General features: G+C 47.6%; 1 protein-coding gene across 1 annotated transcript in view; it reads left to right on the forward strand.

Annotated features, from left to right (window-relative positions):
- The window catches only part of ABHD12 (abhydrolase domain containing 12, lysophospholipase), a 65,811-nt gene that overhangs the window by 35,403 nt on the left and 14,634 nt on the right, over positions 1-15,774 (forward strand). Inside the window, exon 2 of the mRNA XM_055129827.1 lies at positions 12,282-12,406. Within this exon, the coding sequence (XP_054985802.1) occupies positions 12,282-12,406 (125 nt within the window). The remainder of the gene's footprint in view (positions 1-12,281; positions 12,407-15,774) is intronic.

Below are 15,774 nucleotides of genomic sequence, written 5' to 3' on the forward strand. Positions count from 1 at the left end.
GATGTGCCTCCCTCTGCAGATTTCTGTTTCATATTCTTTGGGTAGTTGCTGAGGAGTAGAATACTGGATCATAGGGTGGTTCTCTATTGTTAATTTTTTAGAACTTTGCATACTGTTTTCTGTAGAGGCTGAGCCCACTTATACCTGCACCAACAGCAAGTGAGGGCTCCTAAAGCAGTTTCTGTTAAAGGCAAGTCCGTACTTGGAACTTGATGGTAAAGGATAAGGAACTTGATTTTTTTAAAGAATATAACTGGTAGGGAGATGAGTGCTCAGTGTTCTTGCTGAAGGCAGGCCAGAGTCGAGGAACAGGGATGAAAGGACTCAGGTCCATGAAACCTGAGAAGTTGGAAGTATACGTCATATGACTGCATTAAAATTATTTTGCAAGCCCACTGTCAACTTACTGGCTGCCATTGCAGATGGAAAAGAGCTATCATAGCATTATAAAAATTGTTTTTTCAACTCTTATGTTGGATATTTTTGGCATATAACTCAAAGGGCATGAAAAGAAGAGGTGACATTACTAAATTTCCTCTCCAGCCACCACTGCGAACAAGTGCTCGGCAGTCAGGTCCTCAGAGATGGGGTGCAGATAGGAGCAGGCTGGGCTCTTGGGCTTGGTGGGGTGCACACCTGGCTCTGCTCATGGCTTGCTCCTGGTGGGCCTCAGGGGACCACATGTGGTGTTGGGGCTCCAGCATGGTCAGCCATGTGCATGGCAAGGGCCCTCCCTGCTGTTCTAGCTTTTTGGCCCCTCAACTCTTCTCTCTTTTACTAACAAGTAACGTTTTCCTAGAAAAATGACACATTTGGGAAAAATAGTAGATAGAGCCCATCTCCTGTAGGTACAGTGTGGGCACGGGCTTCCGCAGCTGTAAAAGCTGTATGTTTAGTTGGTTTTAGATGAGGGCAGGGAAGACTGCCCAGAGGGCTGGACCACAGGCTGTGTGCCAGTGCCCCAGGTGCAGTTCCTGGCACGGCATGGTCCCCCGGACACCACTCGTCCTCCACTGGAGGCAACACCCAGCCGGGAGTAGGGCCCTGGACACACAGTCTGAAATGGGTGTCGCCCCCGACAGAACACTGAGAAAGCTAACCTACTGTCTTCAAACTTTGGTTACTTCACTTCATTAAGTCTAAAGCATATAACAGAGCAGAGATCAGCGAAGTAAGAAATAGAATAACAATAGAGAAGATCAATGGCTAGAAGTCATTTAAAATATAAAATTAACCCATTTTTAGCTAGGCTGATGAAAAAATAATGAGAACTAAAATCAGAAAAGAACACTGAGTATTACAAGTATTCTTACAGAAATAGAGAGGATCATAAGGGAATACTCTAAATAATTGCTTGTCATAAAATTAGATAACTTTTTTAATTAAAATTGTTTTTAGGAGCTGGAGCAATAGCACAGCGGGTAGGGCATTTGTATTGCACGTGGCCAACCCGAGCTTGATTCCCAGCATCCCATATTATCCCCTGAGCACCACCAGGAGTAATTCCTGAGTGTACAGCCAGGAGTAACCCCTGTGCAGCGCCGGGAATGACCCAAAAAGCAAAAAAAAAAAAAAAAATCAAAATTGTTTTTAAAATTCAGGCACTGTGATTTACAGTGCTGTTCATGACAGGGTTTCATGCATCAAATATTCAGCTCCACACTTTACACCCACTCCTGTAAGCTCCCCTTGTTGCCACCCCGTACCCCCCACCCCCCGCTCAATTATTAATAGCCACATTGTGAGAAATACAATCTGGTGAAACTGACTCAAGAAATTTCATATATGCCATACTTATGTGCATAAAAAACCACAAACATAACATTATTATAGCCAAACTAATAAAAAATAAAATCTTGAAGTATACTTAAATAAGGAGAATGACGTGATGAATTTTTAATTTCCACACATCAAAAATAAGACTAAGAAGGCTTCATTTGGTAAATTCTGTCCAACATTTACAATTCTTACAAAAAGTTCTTCAAACTCTTAAAACAGTGGGTTAACACTTCCAACCTATTTCATAAAGCAAATATCACTCTGATACCAAAGACACCACAAGAAGACAAATCTATCGTCAGTGTGACTTATGCATGTTGAAGCGAGAACCTCCAGCAAGGGCTGGAGAGGGTACAGGGTGCTTGCCTTGCAAGCAGCTGACCAGAGTGACCCCAGCTCTCCATAGGGTCCCAAGCACCACAGGAGTGATCCGTGAGTGCAGAACCAGGAATAATCTCTGGGTTCCGCTGTGTGTGACCTACAGACCAAAAAAATTTTTTCCCTTTGAAGAAAACCCCTAGCAAACCAAATGCAACAACGTGTAAAACATGTGCCCAGCCCGGGAGTATTACGTAGTGGTAGAGCCCTTCCCTTACATGCTTGGGTCAACACCTCAGCCCTGGTTCAAACCCTGGCACCACTGTTCCAATCCCTGGTCCCACAGTAGGTATGGGACCCCTGATGAGCCCCAGGGAGTAGGCTTAGTCTGCAGGCATGGGCATGGTGACAGCAGCGTCAGGGTTGGGGGAAAAAATAATACATCTGGATTTATTACACACCATGAGTGAGATCCCAGCAGTGTGAAATCAACTTACGAAATATGCCTGTTAATAGAATAAAAGACATTATCCACATTGTCCTTTCAAAGATTCAGGAGAAATATTTGACAAACTCTAACACCCTTCCATAATAAAAACACTCAGAAAGCTAGTAATAGAAGTGAACATTCTGGGTGCTGGAGAGATAATACAAAGGGTAGCACTCTTACCTTGCTTGCAGCCAGTCCAGCTTTGATCCCCAGTACGCCATATGGTCCTCTGAGCCTTACCAGGAGTAATCCCTGAGCACCTCTGGGTGTGGCCCCAAAACTGAAAAAGGTGAACTTTTTTTTTAACAGACAACCAATTCACTTTATTTTTTTTAATTTTGAAATCACTTTATTTTTTAATTTTTTATTAGAGAATCATTGTGATGTAGTTACAAACTTATGAATTTTCGTGTTTGCATTTCACTCATACAGTGATTGTTTACCCACCCCTCCACCAGTGCCCATTCACCTCCACCAATGATCCCAGTATCCCTCTCACCACCCCCACCCCATCCCCCACCACCCCACGCTGCCTCTGTGGCAGGGCATTCCCCTTTGTTCTCTCTCCTTTGGGGTGTTGTAGTTTGCAAGAGAGGTATTGAGTGGCCATCATGTTCCGTCTATAGTCTACTTTCAGTTCGCATCTTCCAATCCGAATGGGTCCTCCCGACATCCTCTACTTGGTGTTCTTTTCTCTATCTGAGCTGCCTTTTCCCCTAGCCTATGAGGCCAGTTTCCAAGCTGCGGGGCAGACCTCCTAATCCTTATCTTGTCTCGACAACTCCTGGGTGTTAGTCTCCCACTATGTTATTTTATATTCCACAGATGAGTGCAGTCTTTCTATGTCTGTCCCTCTCTTTCTGACTCATTTCACTTAACATGATACTTTCCATTGTAGATCCATTTATATACAAATTTCATAACTTCATCTTTTCTAACAGCTGCATAGTAACTTTGGTACATCTACACAATGGAATACTATGCAGCTGTTAGAAAAGGTGAACTTTCTAACCTAATAGAGGATAGCTTTCAAAAACTCACAACATACATACTGGCAAAGGAGTGGGAGCTGGGATGAGTTCCAGGCCTTAAATACATGGCATCGTTGAAATTTTAGATTGGTAAACCCAGGGCACCACAAAAGTAAGTATGTAAGGGCTAGAGAGCACCAGGGTGAGGCACAGCCCTTGCATGCAGCCTGCCCTCGTGGGTGTGGCTCCGCCTGGTTCCCCAGCATCCTGGATGCAGCCTTGAAGCCGCCGAGCATTGCCAGGGTGCCCAGGTGACCCTGGCACTGCAGGGCTGAAGCATCAACAGATTCTTAGGCACTCTGGACCATTGATTGGTTGGCCAAGAGTTGCCATACCCCTCCCCCCGAATATTGACTGCAGTCCCTCTGAGATCAGGAGTGGTACTCGCATATCTAGTTTACTACTACTCAATGTTGTGTGCGAAAGTCTAGCCAGGGCAATTAAGGAAGAAATTAAAGGTATACAGATTGGGATCAAGGAGCTAAAATTTTTTCTTTGCATGTGAAAACTTTATCATAAACCTTAAAATTTTCTACTAAAAAAACTTGTAACAGATTGAGCAAGGTTGCAGGATACAAAAATCAATTCAAAATCAGTTTTTATAGGCATTTACAATGAATGATCAAAAATGCCTGATATCTCTGAGTAACACATTGCTGCTGACTTTGTAATTTAATAAGTTTTGTTTCAAATTTTTATTGCCATAAGAACAAATAACATATCTAAATCAACAAATATGGAGGTGTGCAATGCTATAGTATTAACCATAGGGGCACTGCTGTACAGATGAGTTCTAAAACTAGGCATCTTACGCATTTGAGAATGTATTTAAGTCCCCATTTTACCCTTCTGTGTCCCTGACAAACACCTTTCTAGTCTCTGATTTTATGCATTTCATCATTTTGGAGACACAGGTTGGGATACACCGGCCATGCTCAGGGATCATATGTAATGTCAGGCATCCAACTGCCCTGGTCTGTGTGCAGGATAAGTGCATGACCCTGAACTGTCTCCCCTGCCCGGGGTTGACTTTTAACCTTAGTGTTTCCAAGTTCACAGCAGAACTGAACAGAATGTACAGATTTCTCATGTATTCCTGCCCGCACACACGTACAGTTCTTTAGATTACTGACGTTGCTTGTCACAGTGGTCCATTAATCAACTCACAGGTGAGGGGCTGGAGCGATAGCACAGCGGGTAGGGCATTTGCCTTGCACATGGCCGACCCGGGTTTGAATCCCAGCATCCCATATGGTCCCCTGAGCACCGCCAGTAGTAATTCCTGAGTGCAGAGCCAGGAGTAACCCCTGTGCATCGCCAGGTGTGACCCAAAAAGCAAAAAAAAAAAAAAAAAAAAAAAAAAATCAACTCACAGATAAGTCTCCCAGGATCACTCGCCTACCTGCAGTACCAAGGCTGTTCCCACTGCCCGAGTGTCCTGCCCTCTCTGTTAGCACCTTGGCCCCCTTTCCCTTTGCGGTGACTATCTTGTTTCTTTCCACAAAGTTTTGCCTTTTCCAGGGTGTCATTTGATGCAATTATATAGAATTATATTATCAATTTTTCATATTGACTTTTTTCTTACAGAATCCATGAATAATGCTGTGTTTCTTCCATGCTTTTTCCCTGGCTGAGTCGCTCATTTCCCTTTACACTAAATAAAATCCATTATCTTGATATCCCCCAGTTTGTCGTCTCATGGACTGAAGGACTCCTTTATTGTTTTCAAGTCTGAGCATTTATGGAAAAGGCTGTTTTAAATATTTGTGTTCATGCTTGTAGGTGGGCTTGTGTTTCCCATTCACCTGGGTAGATCCCTGGGGCTTACTTGGTGGATTGCATGGTCAGAGTATATCCAGTTTTATAGGAAATCACCAAACTGTCCTCAAAAATAGCCAAACCAGGGGGCTGGAGTGATAGCACAGCGGGTAGGGCGTTTGCCTTGCACGCGGCCGACCCGGGTTCGAATCCCAGCATCCCATATGGTCCCCCGAGCACCGCCAGGAGTAATTCCTGAGTGCATGAGCCAGGAGTGACCCCTGTGCATCGCTGGGTGTGACCCAAAAAAGCAAAAAAAAAAAAAAAATAGCCAAACCATTTTTCATTGATAGAAGTACAAATAGTACCTCACTATTGTTTAAATTTTTATTTTCCTAGTGACATGTTATGTGGGACATTTCCGCATATGCTTACTGACCTTACCTTGTTAGATGTTGTGCGGCCTGACCTCATTTTGTAATTAGTTGGTATTTTTCTTGTGGGTGTGTTTTAAGAATTCCTTGTGCATTTTGTTTCAGATAAGATACCTTTTTCAGATGTGTCCTTTGCCAGTGTTTCCTCCCAGTCTGGCTTACCCTCTCACTAGCATTGTCCTCCACTGGACCTTTCAGTGGACGCTGTGCTTTCTTCAGTATAGACCTAAGATCGTCCTTCCCTGCCGATAGCCGTCTAGGCTTCCTCCTGCCATCTAGCATTTGCATAACTTCATATTTCACACTTATCTCTATGCCTCATTTTGGGTTGAGTTTTGTGTTGAGATTCATTCTTTTGGCGTGTGCTGTCAGCCCTTCCCTCCTCTGCTGCGAGAGCTGGCCTTCTTCACTGGACCCTGTGGCCTTCCGGGGCACCTTCTCCACCCCTTTAGTTCTCCTCAGATACTGAGTTCAGCTTCCTCTCAGCCTCATCTTAGAGTCTGTTTCCTTTTGGCCGTGGGCCACATCTCACTGCACTTCGGGAGCACTCCTAGTTGGGTTAGGGGACAGGAGGTGCGGGGAGCATCAGACTGCACTCAGCACATGCGGTGCGGTGCCTTCACCCCGTCCTGGCTCTCTCTCCAACCCCATCTTACATTCTTATTTAACTGCACTGACTTGGTAAATAACCAAATTATATAATTTGATTGAATTAAGGATTGTTTTGGGATCCCCTCCCCCGTATTGAGGTAGCAGGAAGGTGTACATTGTACACATTGTCTTTTTTTTCCCCTTTTTTCTTTTTTAGTGTTTTAAAATTACCTATCCAGAAATGTCAACAGTAACAAAAATCTGTCATTTCAGGGTGCAATTCCAGACTCTTGCCTCCGGTTAGAGGGCCACGGGAGAGGAGGTGGGAGTTAGGGTAGAGATCCAGAAGCCCCGGGTGCGGGGGGCAGCGGGCAGGGCTGCTCAGCCTGGCATGGCCTGGGCCAGGCTGCTCGGCGCCTTGCATCTTGGTTTCTTCTGGGAAGCATACTTTGCATTTACTTGTTTTTGTTTGTTGGTAACCTGTTTTGAAATGGTTGTCGATTCCCCGGAGGACGCACAGACATGCTGGGAAATGCAGGGCTCCTCCCCACGCTCCTGCAGTGCTGGCGTCTGGCGTAACCAGAGTCCGGAGTCAGCCTAGGGAACAGAGGGTGCTCAAGGCCAGGGGTCTGCAGATTTCACTACTTCAGATGCACTCAGTGTGTGTGTGTCTGTGTGTATGTTTCTGTAAGCTTCACCATGTGTAGTTTGGGGGCATTTATTTTAGGGGCCACACCAGCAGCCCTCAGGCGAGCTCCTGGCTCTGCACTCAGGGAGCAGTCCTGGTGGACTCAGGACCAGATGGACTATCGCATCATCCCCGCTATAGTATCGTTCCGGCTCCACATCCTGTGCAGTTTCTTGGGACCACTGTCATTCTCATCCAGGACCCTATCTGTACCACTTCTGGGGGATCACTTCTCCCTCCCCTTTCTAGCAATGCCCATCTTGGTCCCATCCCTGAACCAGGACAACCAGAACGCTAATCTCTATCTCTAGTTTGGTTGTTTCATGTTGTACTTATGAGCTCATGCAGTGTAGAATCTTTTAGGGTGAATTGCCTTTTCCCCATCACTTTCATTCCCAAGTTGCAAAATTACTAGTTTGTTCCTCCGTATAGCTGAGTGGTAATCCATGGTTTGATTGTGCTTCAGTTTGTTTAACCCGCTTAACCCGTTGAAAGACATCTGGGCTGCTTCCAGCTTGGTGCTGTTACAAACCAAGGGGATATAAATATTCGTGTTCAAATTACTGTGTGAAAATAAGTTTTCTTTTTAAAAAATAAATGCCCAAGGATGTGATTATCAGGCTGTATGTGAATCCATTTACTAAATTTATTCTCCAATTCCTTTGGCAGATGGTTCTGGTAATCTGTTTATAGAATCAATAGTATGTGTAATCTCCACAGAAAAGCACTTTTAGTCATTTTACAGTCTGTGACAAAAAAAAATGTGCCTTTGAATATGGGCATATGAAATGTGGGAAAAATTACAAGAAGCAACACTTATATCGAACAGCTGAGGTATTTTCTGTCAATAGCAGCAGGATCAGAAATGAATGAAGACTGTCACTAAGGTGATTTCTGAAAATATTAACAAAATGACCCCAAGAAGAATTGGCAGTAGTTACCTAAAATATGAAGAAAATCATTTTCTTTTCCCAGTCATTGTTTTAGCCTCCTTTCTTCTTGGCATAAGGAATAGATTTTTTTTTTCATCATACATAAACTTTCAAAATGTAAAAAAGATAAAAAACTGCGATCTGCAGCTTTTTATAAGAAATAATCACCCAGAGGCAGCTCAGGAAAGAAAATCATAATTTTTCTAATGAATAGAAATTCCTTTAAAGTAAGCTGGGCTCAGCTTCCGCTCGGCAGCTGCATGGAGAATTGCGTGTCTCAGCGGCCCGTCTGCGTTGCCAAGCAGTGGCCCAGAGCAGGTGGACTGTGCACTCACCACTGGGGACTTTTATGCCTCTGATTTCCCTATGAAGAGTGCTTCCTGCGCATTCTGGAACAGTCTTTATGGAGGCGTATGTTTCCTTCGCTCACAGAGCCGAGACTGCAAGCTTCCATGGCAGTTGCCAGTGCAGCCAAGGTTTCTGTGGTACTGCAGGGTGTGAGGCAGAGCGTGCTGGGCCGGGAGTGGCCGCCGGAGCTGCCGCAAGAGCCGCCTGGGCTTGGCATCTGCATTTGCTGTGTTGTGTGACGTCAGCTCTTTTCTGTCTCTTCTTTAAAAATGCCGTCTTGGGCACTACGGTTGGCCATCCTACTATTTTCTTTTTCCTGTTGTTGCTCTTGTATGGATGGTTGTGGGGGGGTATCTCTGGTGGTGCTTGGGGATTTGCTCAGGGGGTGTTCCTGGCAGTGCTCAGGCCTTCTGCATGAAAGCATCCTTTCAGCCTACTGAGCGATGCTTCAGCCCCTTTTCTCCTTGACGGGCTCTTGATTTTTTTTCAGAATATAATCCTGTGTCTTTCTGAGGCTCTTGGAACTTCTTTAATTTATGCTTAACCCTTCACTTTTGGAGACCACTCATGGTTCCCAGACACTGCTCTCTTACAGAACAGGAATAAACAGACTGTGATAAGCTAGACTGTGAGCCTGTAGCTGGGGACGCCTGTCGACTTGTGTGCTTCATTGTGTGTTCTTCCTGGCTGCCCCCCGTCCTGCAGCTCAGAGAGAGAAATCTGTCTTTGATTGCAGAGCTTCAGTCAAAAAATCTCTGGTCTAGAATCCAAAGACTATCCACAGAATGGGAAAGGATATTTACACAATACCCATCAGATAAGGGGTTGATATCAATGGTATATAAAGCACTGGTTGAACTCTACAAGAAGAAAACATCCAACCCCATCAAAAAATGGGGCGAAGAAATGAACAGAAACTTTACCAAGGAAGAAATACGAATGGCCAAAAGGCACATGAAAAAGTGCTCTGCATCACTAATCATCAGAGAGATGCAGATCAAAACAACCATGAGATACCACCTCACACCACAGAGACTAGCACACATCCAAAAGAACAAAAGCAACCGCTGTTGGAGAGGATGTGGGGAGAAAGGGACCCTTCTTCACTGCTGGTGGGAATGCCGACTGGTTCAGCCCTTCTGGAAAACAATTTGGACGACTCTCAAAAAATTAGATATTGAATTCCCATTTGACCCAGCAATACCACTGCTGGGAATATATCCCAGAGAGGCAAAAAAGTACAATCGAAACAACATCTGCACATGTATGTTTATCGCAGCACTGTTTACAATAGCCAGAATCTGGAAAAAACCCGAATGCCCCAGAACGGATGACTGGTTGAGGAAACTTTGGTACATCTATACAATGGAATACTATGCAGCTGTTAGAAAAAAGGAGGTCAAGAATTTTGTAGTTAAGTGGATGGGCATGAAAAGTTTCATGCTGAGTGAAATGAGTCAGGAAGAGAGAGACAGACATAGAAAGATTGCACTCATCTATGGTATATAGAATAACAGAGTGGGAGACTATCACCCAAGAACTGTAGAAATAAGTACCAGGAGGTTGACTCCATGGCTTCGAGGCTGGCCTCACGTTCCGGGGAAAGGTCAACTCAGAGAAGCGATCACCAACTACATTGTAGTCGAAGGCCATATGGGGGAAGGGAGTTGCGGGCTGAATGAGGGCTAGATACTGAGCACAGCGGCCACTCAACACGTTTATTGCAAACCACAACAGCTAATTAGAGAGAGAGAACAGAAGGGAATGCCTTGCCACAGTGGCAGGGTGGGGTGGGGGGGAGATGGGATTGGGGAGGGTGGGAGGGACGCTGGGTTTACGGGTGGTGGAGAATGGGCACTGGTGAAGGGATGGGTTCCCGAACTTTGTATGAGGGAAGTATAAGCACAAAAGTGTATAAATCTGTAACTGTACCCTCACGGTGATTCTCTAATTAAAAATAAATAAAATTAAAAAAAAAAATCTCTGGTCTAGAGATTTTGGATCAGATCACCTGACCTCAGGGCTGGCACCTTTAAGTACAAGAGCCCCCATCTTTCATCTTGAAAGCACTGATCTGATAAACCCCTTAAAACTGTTCCGCCACATCCGTTACTTTCTGGATTCATACCTGGACATTTCTACCCAGTGTCCCCCCTCCCTGGTCACCCTGTGCAGGTATCTCACAGTCTTCTTGCTGTGCCACTGGACTGAGGGCTGCTCTTCCTGTATGCCAGTGATGTGGGGCACCAGGGCGTGAACCCAGGCCCCACGCGTGTCCTCCCAGGGCTCTCCTGATGAGCCACATCATAGTGCCCTGTCAGTGTGGCCTCAGGGCCGTCTTGCTCTGGGAAGTCTTTGTATTATTGCACATGCCAAGATCAGGTCTCCCTCTGAGAAAGCCGTGATTGCCCAGTGTGCCCCTCGTGGGCCTCCCGATGGCTTTCAGAGGGTCTGGATTCACAAGTGGAAATAGCTTCCTTAAAAGTACTAACACACTTCGTGTTTTTTGGTTTTGTGTGTTATTGTACTCTCTCTTATGAGTTCTATAGAGTTTTTCAGATGTTATTTAATGTGTATTATCACAACATATCAAATGTAGCAGATTCTTGAATCTGCTGGTTGTTTTTTAAGCTCTCTAGTTCAAGGAAATTTGCAAAGATGTTAATACCACTCTTCTTACTAAAGTGTTTTGTTGGAAATATTTCTTCGGGGGCTGGAGCAGCAGTACATTTGGAGTGGTCAGACATTTGCCTTTCACACGGCTGACTCGGGTTCGATTCCCAGCATCCCATATGGTCCCCGAGCACTGCCAGAAGCAAGTCCTGAGTGCAGAGCCAGGAGTAATCCCTGAGCATTGCTGGGTGTGACCCAAAAAGCAATAAATAATAAGTAAATATTATGTCTTTGTCTTTTTCTTGGGAGGAGCTGTGCACTGCTGCCTGGCTCTGTGCTCAGGAACCTCCCGGCTCTGTGCTCAGGAGTCACTCCTGGTGGGGCTGGGGGCAATCACAGGTGCTGCCAGGGATGGACCCGGCCGGGCGACACGCAAGACACACACCCTACTCCTGTACTGTCACTCCAGCCCCCAAATAAATTTTTTGATGAACGTTAATCATGTATGTAGTAGGCTGTTCTTTTTATTATTAGATGAACAGGTAGTCATATACCTTCTTTTTAGCTTCTGTCACAGATAATAAGTACAAACCATCTAAACGGAAGCTCTTCAGGCCCTTTATGTTTTAGTTGTAGACATGTTTCTCTGGCTGAGACTACTGAGGCTCTCCGGAAAGGGGGTTGGGAGCAGAGTGAGGAGATCCTGGGCGGCTGGGGGACGTGAAAAGGACACTGAGGGGGCTGGAGCCATAGTTCAGTGGGTCGGGCTCTTGCCGTGCAGGACTTAGGTCCCCAACGTCCCATGGGATCCCCTGAGTCCAGCAGGAGTCATTCCTGAGCACGGAGCCGGGAGTCAGCCTTAAGCTTTGCCAGGTGTGACCAAAAGACAAAAAGGAGAAAAGGCAGGGCCCTGAGGGGCAGGCGGTGGCTGTGTGAGGGCCACTGCTCCCTGCAGGATCCCGGACGTGAATGCCTGAACCGCCCCGAGCCCGGTGGCCTGCAGGACAGGACAGCAGCGCAGGCAGCTGTGTGCGATGGGGCGTGTTGGGAGAATATGTCTAGGCAAAGCTGGGCATCGCCAGGACTGTTTCGTCGACTTCTGGAAAAACCTGGCGGCCCCCCTGCCCCGATGCAGGGGCCTCAGCTCCAAGGAGAAGCCCACCTAATTGTTTTTACCCAAGCAGGCTCTCTTCTTACTGCGGAGGGCTGTGCTGGGGACAGCTGCTCGGGGCTCTGGGGACGGCCGGCCGGAGCAAGCTGCGCCTCCGCCCTCTGACCTGTCCCCTGTTTTCCTCACAGGCGAAAGGGCGTGTGGTTCCGGCTGAGGAAGACCCTTCTCTGTGTTTTGGGATTGTACGTTGCCATTCCATTTCTCATTAAACTATGTCCTGGGATACAGGCCAAATTGATTTTCTTGAATTTTGGTAAGTGCTTTGTACTCATTTTTTTCCCTTTGATTTTAGTTAAGTGTTCATATTTGCAGTGTTTTATTTATTGATATCCTCAGATCAAAAAACGGAGCCATTCTGCTACCCAGAACTACCGCATCCCAGCTCAGGGCATGTGTAAGGACGATGCCACTCTCCAGGGCTGGCCCTTGTCAGTGCAGGTGACCACAGCGTGGCTGCGGGTCTTTCGTGTCTGAGGACACTGAAAACACTACCGGCATGGAGAGTGTTGCAAGGTGCCAGCTGTCCTGCAGAAGACGGTCCCTGAGGAAGTGACCCGCCGCTGCAAAGCAGCAGCCGGGCTGGGGCTCCGGTGCGTGTGGCAGAGCCTGGCAGACACCACACCTCACGCCCCTGCCACCACCACCACCAGTTCCCGGGTCACAGGCCTGTCCCACAGGCTGAGCACTGCCAGGGCAACTCCACCTGCCCCTAGGGGAAAGCGGCCAGGCCTTCTCTGTAGGGGAGCGTCCCAAGGCCAGCCTAGCTCTGGGCTGAGTTGAAGCATGTCACCCCCTCAGCATAATAGTCTCTGGTCGTCTGGGGGTGCTCCTGTGCTAGGGCCTGAGCTCAGGCCTGATGGCGAACCAGATGCTCCACATCGCCTTAGCCCCTCAGCCACTTTTCCTGAAAAAACTTCAAACTGTTTTCCCTTGGAAGGTGGTCAGTGTTGGCCTCTGAGGACTGACATGCTGGCTTTGGGGCTTGGGGCTTGTAGTCTCCTTAAATAAACTGATCAGGTTTTTTTTTTTTTTTTGCTTTTTGGGTCACCCCCAGCAATGCACAGGGGTCACTCCTGGCTCTGCACTCAGGAACCACCCCTGGCGGTGCTCAGGGGACCACATGGGATGCTGGGAATCGAATCCGGGTCGGCCGCGTGCAAGGCAAACACCCTACCTGCTGTACTATCGCTCCAGCCCCTGATCAGGTTATTCTTGATTGTTTTTTCACACCATTGTTTTCCACTCTGGGACAAAGCGGAGGACACAGAGGCAGATGTGCCGCACTGAAAGACAAGGCCTGGGTGCCCAGCAGGGGACCGTGCTCTCTGCCTGGAGTGGCAGGACCGCAGCGCGTGTCCAGTGGGCAGGGCTGGCCTGGGTCTACTGCCAGCACCCATGTTGTCCCCTAAGCACTGCGAAGAGTAATCCCTGAGTACAGAGCCAAGAGTCACCCCTAAGCATTGCAAGATGTGGCCCCCGAAACAAAAAACAACCACCACCGAGAAGCTAGAGAAAGGAAGGGGCCAGGGTGCGGGTAAGACACTGGGACAGGACGTGGGGGCCGGCACGCACAGGTGCGCCGAGCTGGGTGAGATGTGCTCTGTGGCATGTTGATTTGCTGCGAGTGAGCTTGACCCTCACGCCCTGGGGAGCCAAATGCTCAGGCTGCAGGCCGGGGCTGTGGGAGCAGCGAGGAGGAACAGCGGCTGTGGCAGAGGGAGCGTGCAGGAGGGCCTGGGATGCTGGGTGGCTGTGCCTGGGCCATGTCAGGTGCAGCATGGGTGACGCTCTGATACGGCTCCAACCCTGTGTGTATGAGCCATGAGTGCTCCTGGTCCCAGGGCTTCTGGCATACAAGTTTCAGTCATTTGGTCTGTAATAGACTCACTTGTAGCAACTTGGAACCACTGACACAAAGGATGTTTCTATTCAAAAGAGGAATGGTAGGAAGAGGAACAGAAACGGTAAGTTCAATGATTATACTTTGTAGGTAGATATAAAATATATTTTTTATTTGGATACCTTAAGATAGGTGTAAGATACAGCACACTAAGTGGCACTTGGGCTTTCGGAATGGAACCGCAGCGGAGCTCCTACATTAAGGGGCTTCTGTTTCTCTGACTATGGGTAAAGAGAGAAATGTGGTAAGAGCCACAAGCCTGAAGACCCAGGGAATGGAGTGATTGATAAAGCAGTTGCAGCGTTGCCTTGCATGTGGCCCATCTGGATTCAATCCCTGGCATGAAGGGATTGAATGGTCCCCTGAACCCACCAGGAGTGATTCCTGAGCACAGAGCCAGGAGTAAGCCCTTAGCACCTCTGGTGTGGCTCAAAAAACTGGAAAAAAAAAAAGGGACCAGGAGACTCAGAGTTCAAATTTAAAAAATCCAACCACTGGGACACATTCATTTAAAATGCCAGAAGTAAAAGATAGAGCAGAATCTTACACCGAGCGAGAGAAGAGTCACACGGAGAGGAACCCTGTGAGAGTCAGCAGCAGCTTTCGAGGTTAGACTGACCCGACCCAACCAGGGTACTGTGCGCAGATAGCACTTCAGTCAAGAGTGAATAGATCCCAAAGAACTGAATGGACTAATCGGGGATAAGATGAAGAATGGGAGGGTCACATAGGTCAGGGATGGGACCACAGTGACAGAGGAAAGTGGTCACTCTGGACCGGGACTAGCGCTGGGGTCAGCAGTGGAGGGAAATGGGCCTACGGGATTGGTGTCAGAACATGCATGACTTTGTAATTCACTGACACTCAATTTTCAAAAGAGTTCTTTTTTTTTTTTTTTTTTTTAAGAAAACAAGGGGCTGGAGCAATAGTAAAGTGGGGAGGGTGTTTGCCTTGCACGCAGCCAACCCAGGTTCGATTCCCAGCATCCCATATGGTCCCCAAGCACCACCAGGAGTAATTCCTGAATGTAGAGCCAGGAGTAACCCCTGTGCATCGCTGGGTGTGACCCAAAAAGAAAAAAAAAAAAAAGAAAAGGAATCAGGGCACTTAAGAGAAGGCAGCTGTTGGCGTTTCCTCCCTGTGCCAGGAGCTTTCTGACACACGGGTTTGGTGCCCGCCGGGGTTGCTCATCTGGCTGTGTTCTTGGCCTCTGTGCTCTGAGCTTCAGGCTTACCCAGGGTTTGCCCTGACCACTGTCCAGGCTTGCAGTCAGGGGGTCCGACGGGCTCAAGTGCTGCAGCTGGCCATGGGGTCCTCAGGAACAGCGCTGCTGGGGAGAGTGGGGCCCCTGTGCTGGTTCTGTGCCCTGGCATTTTGGGGTCACTTAGCCCACTAGTGGCCAGTTGGGTCCTCGGGGGCGTCTGACCCAGAGCACTGATGGGCAGGGCAAGGACTGCCACTCGCTGTGCGGACGGGGCCTGTTCCTGCCCTCTTCCTCACATTGTTTCTGAGACAGACACATGTGCTTCGTACTGGGAGGCTGGCCTCCAGGAGACTCTGGCTCTCATCTCTGCGTTCTTGGCCTTGCAAATTTTCTAGACTAACTGCTGGGTTTTTGTTGTTGTTTTGTTTTGTTTTGTTGCTTTTTGGGTCACACTCAGCGATGCTCGGGGGTTACTCCTAGCTCTGCACTCAGGAATTACTCCTGGTGGTGCTTTAGG

The sequence above is a fragment of the Sorex araneus genome, chromosome 3 (genome assembly GCF_027595985.1).
Source record: "Sorex araneus isolate mSorAra2 chromosome 3, mSorAra2.pri, whole genome shotgun sequence".
Taxonomy (NCBI): domain Eukaryota; kingdom Metazoa; phylum Chordata; class Mammalia; order Eulipotyphla; family Soricidae; genus Sorex; species Sorex araneus.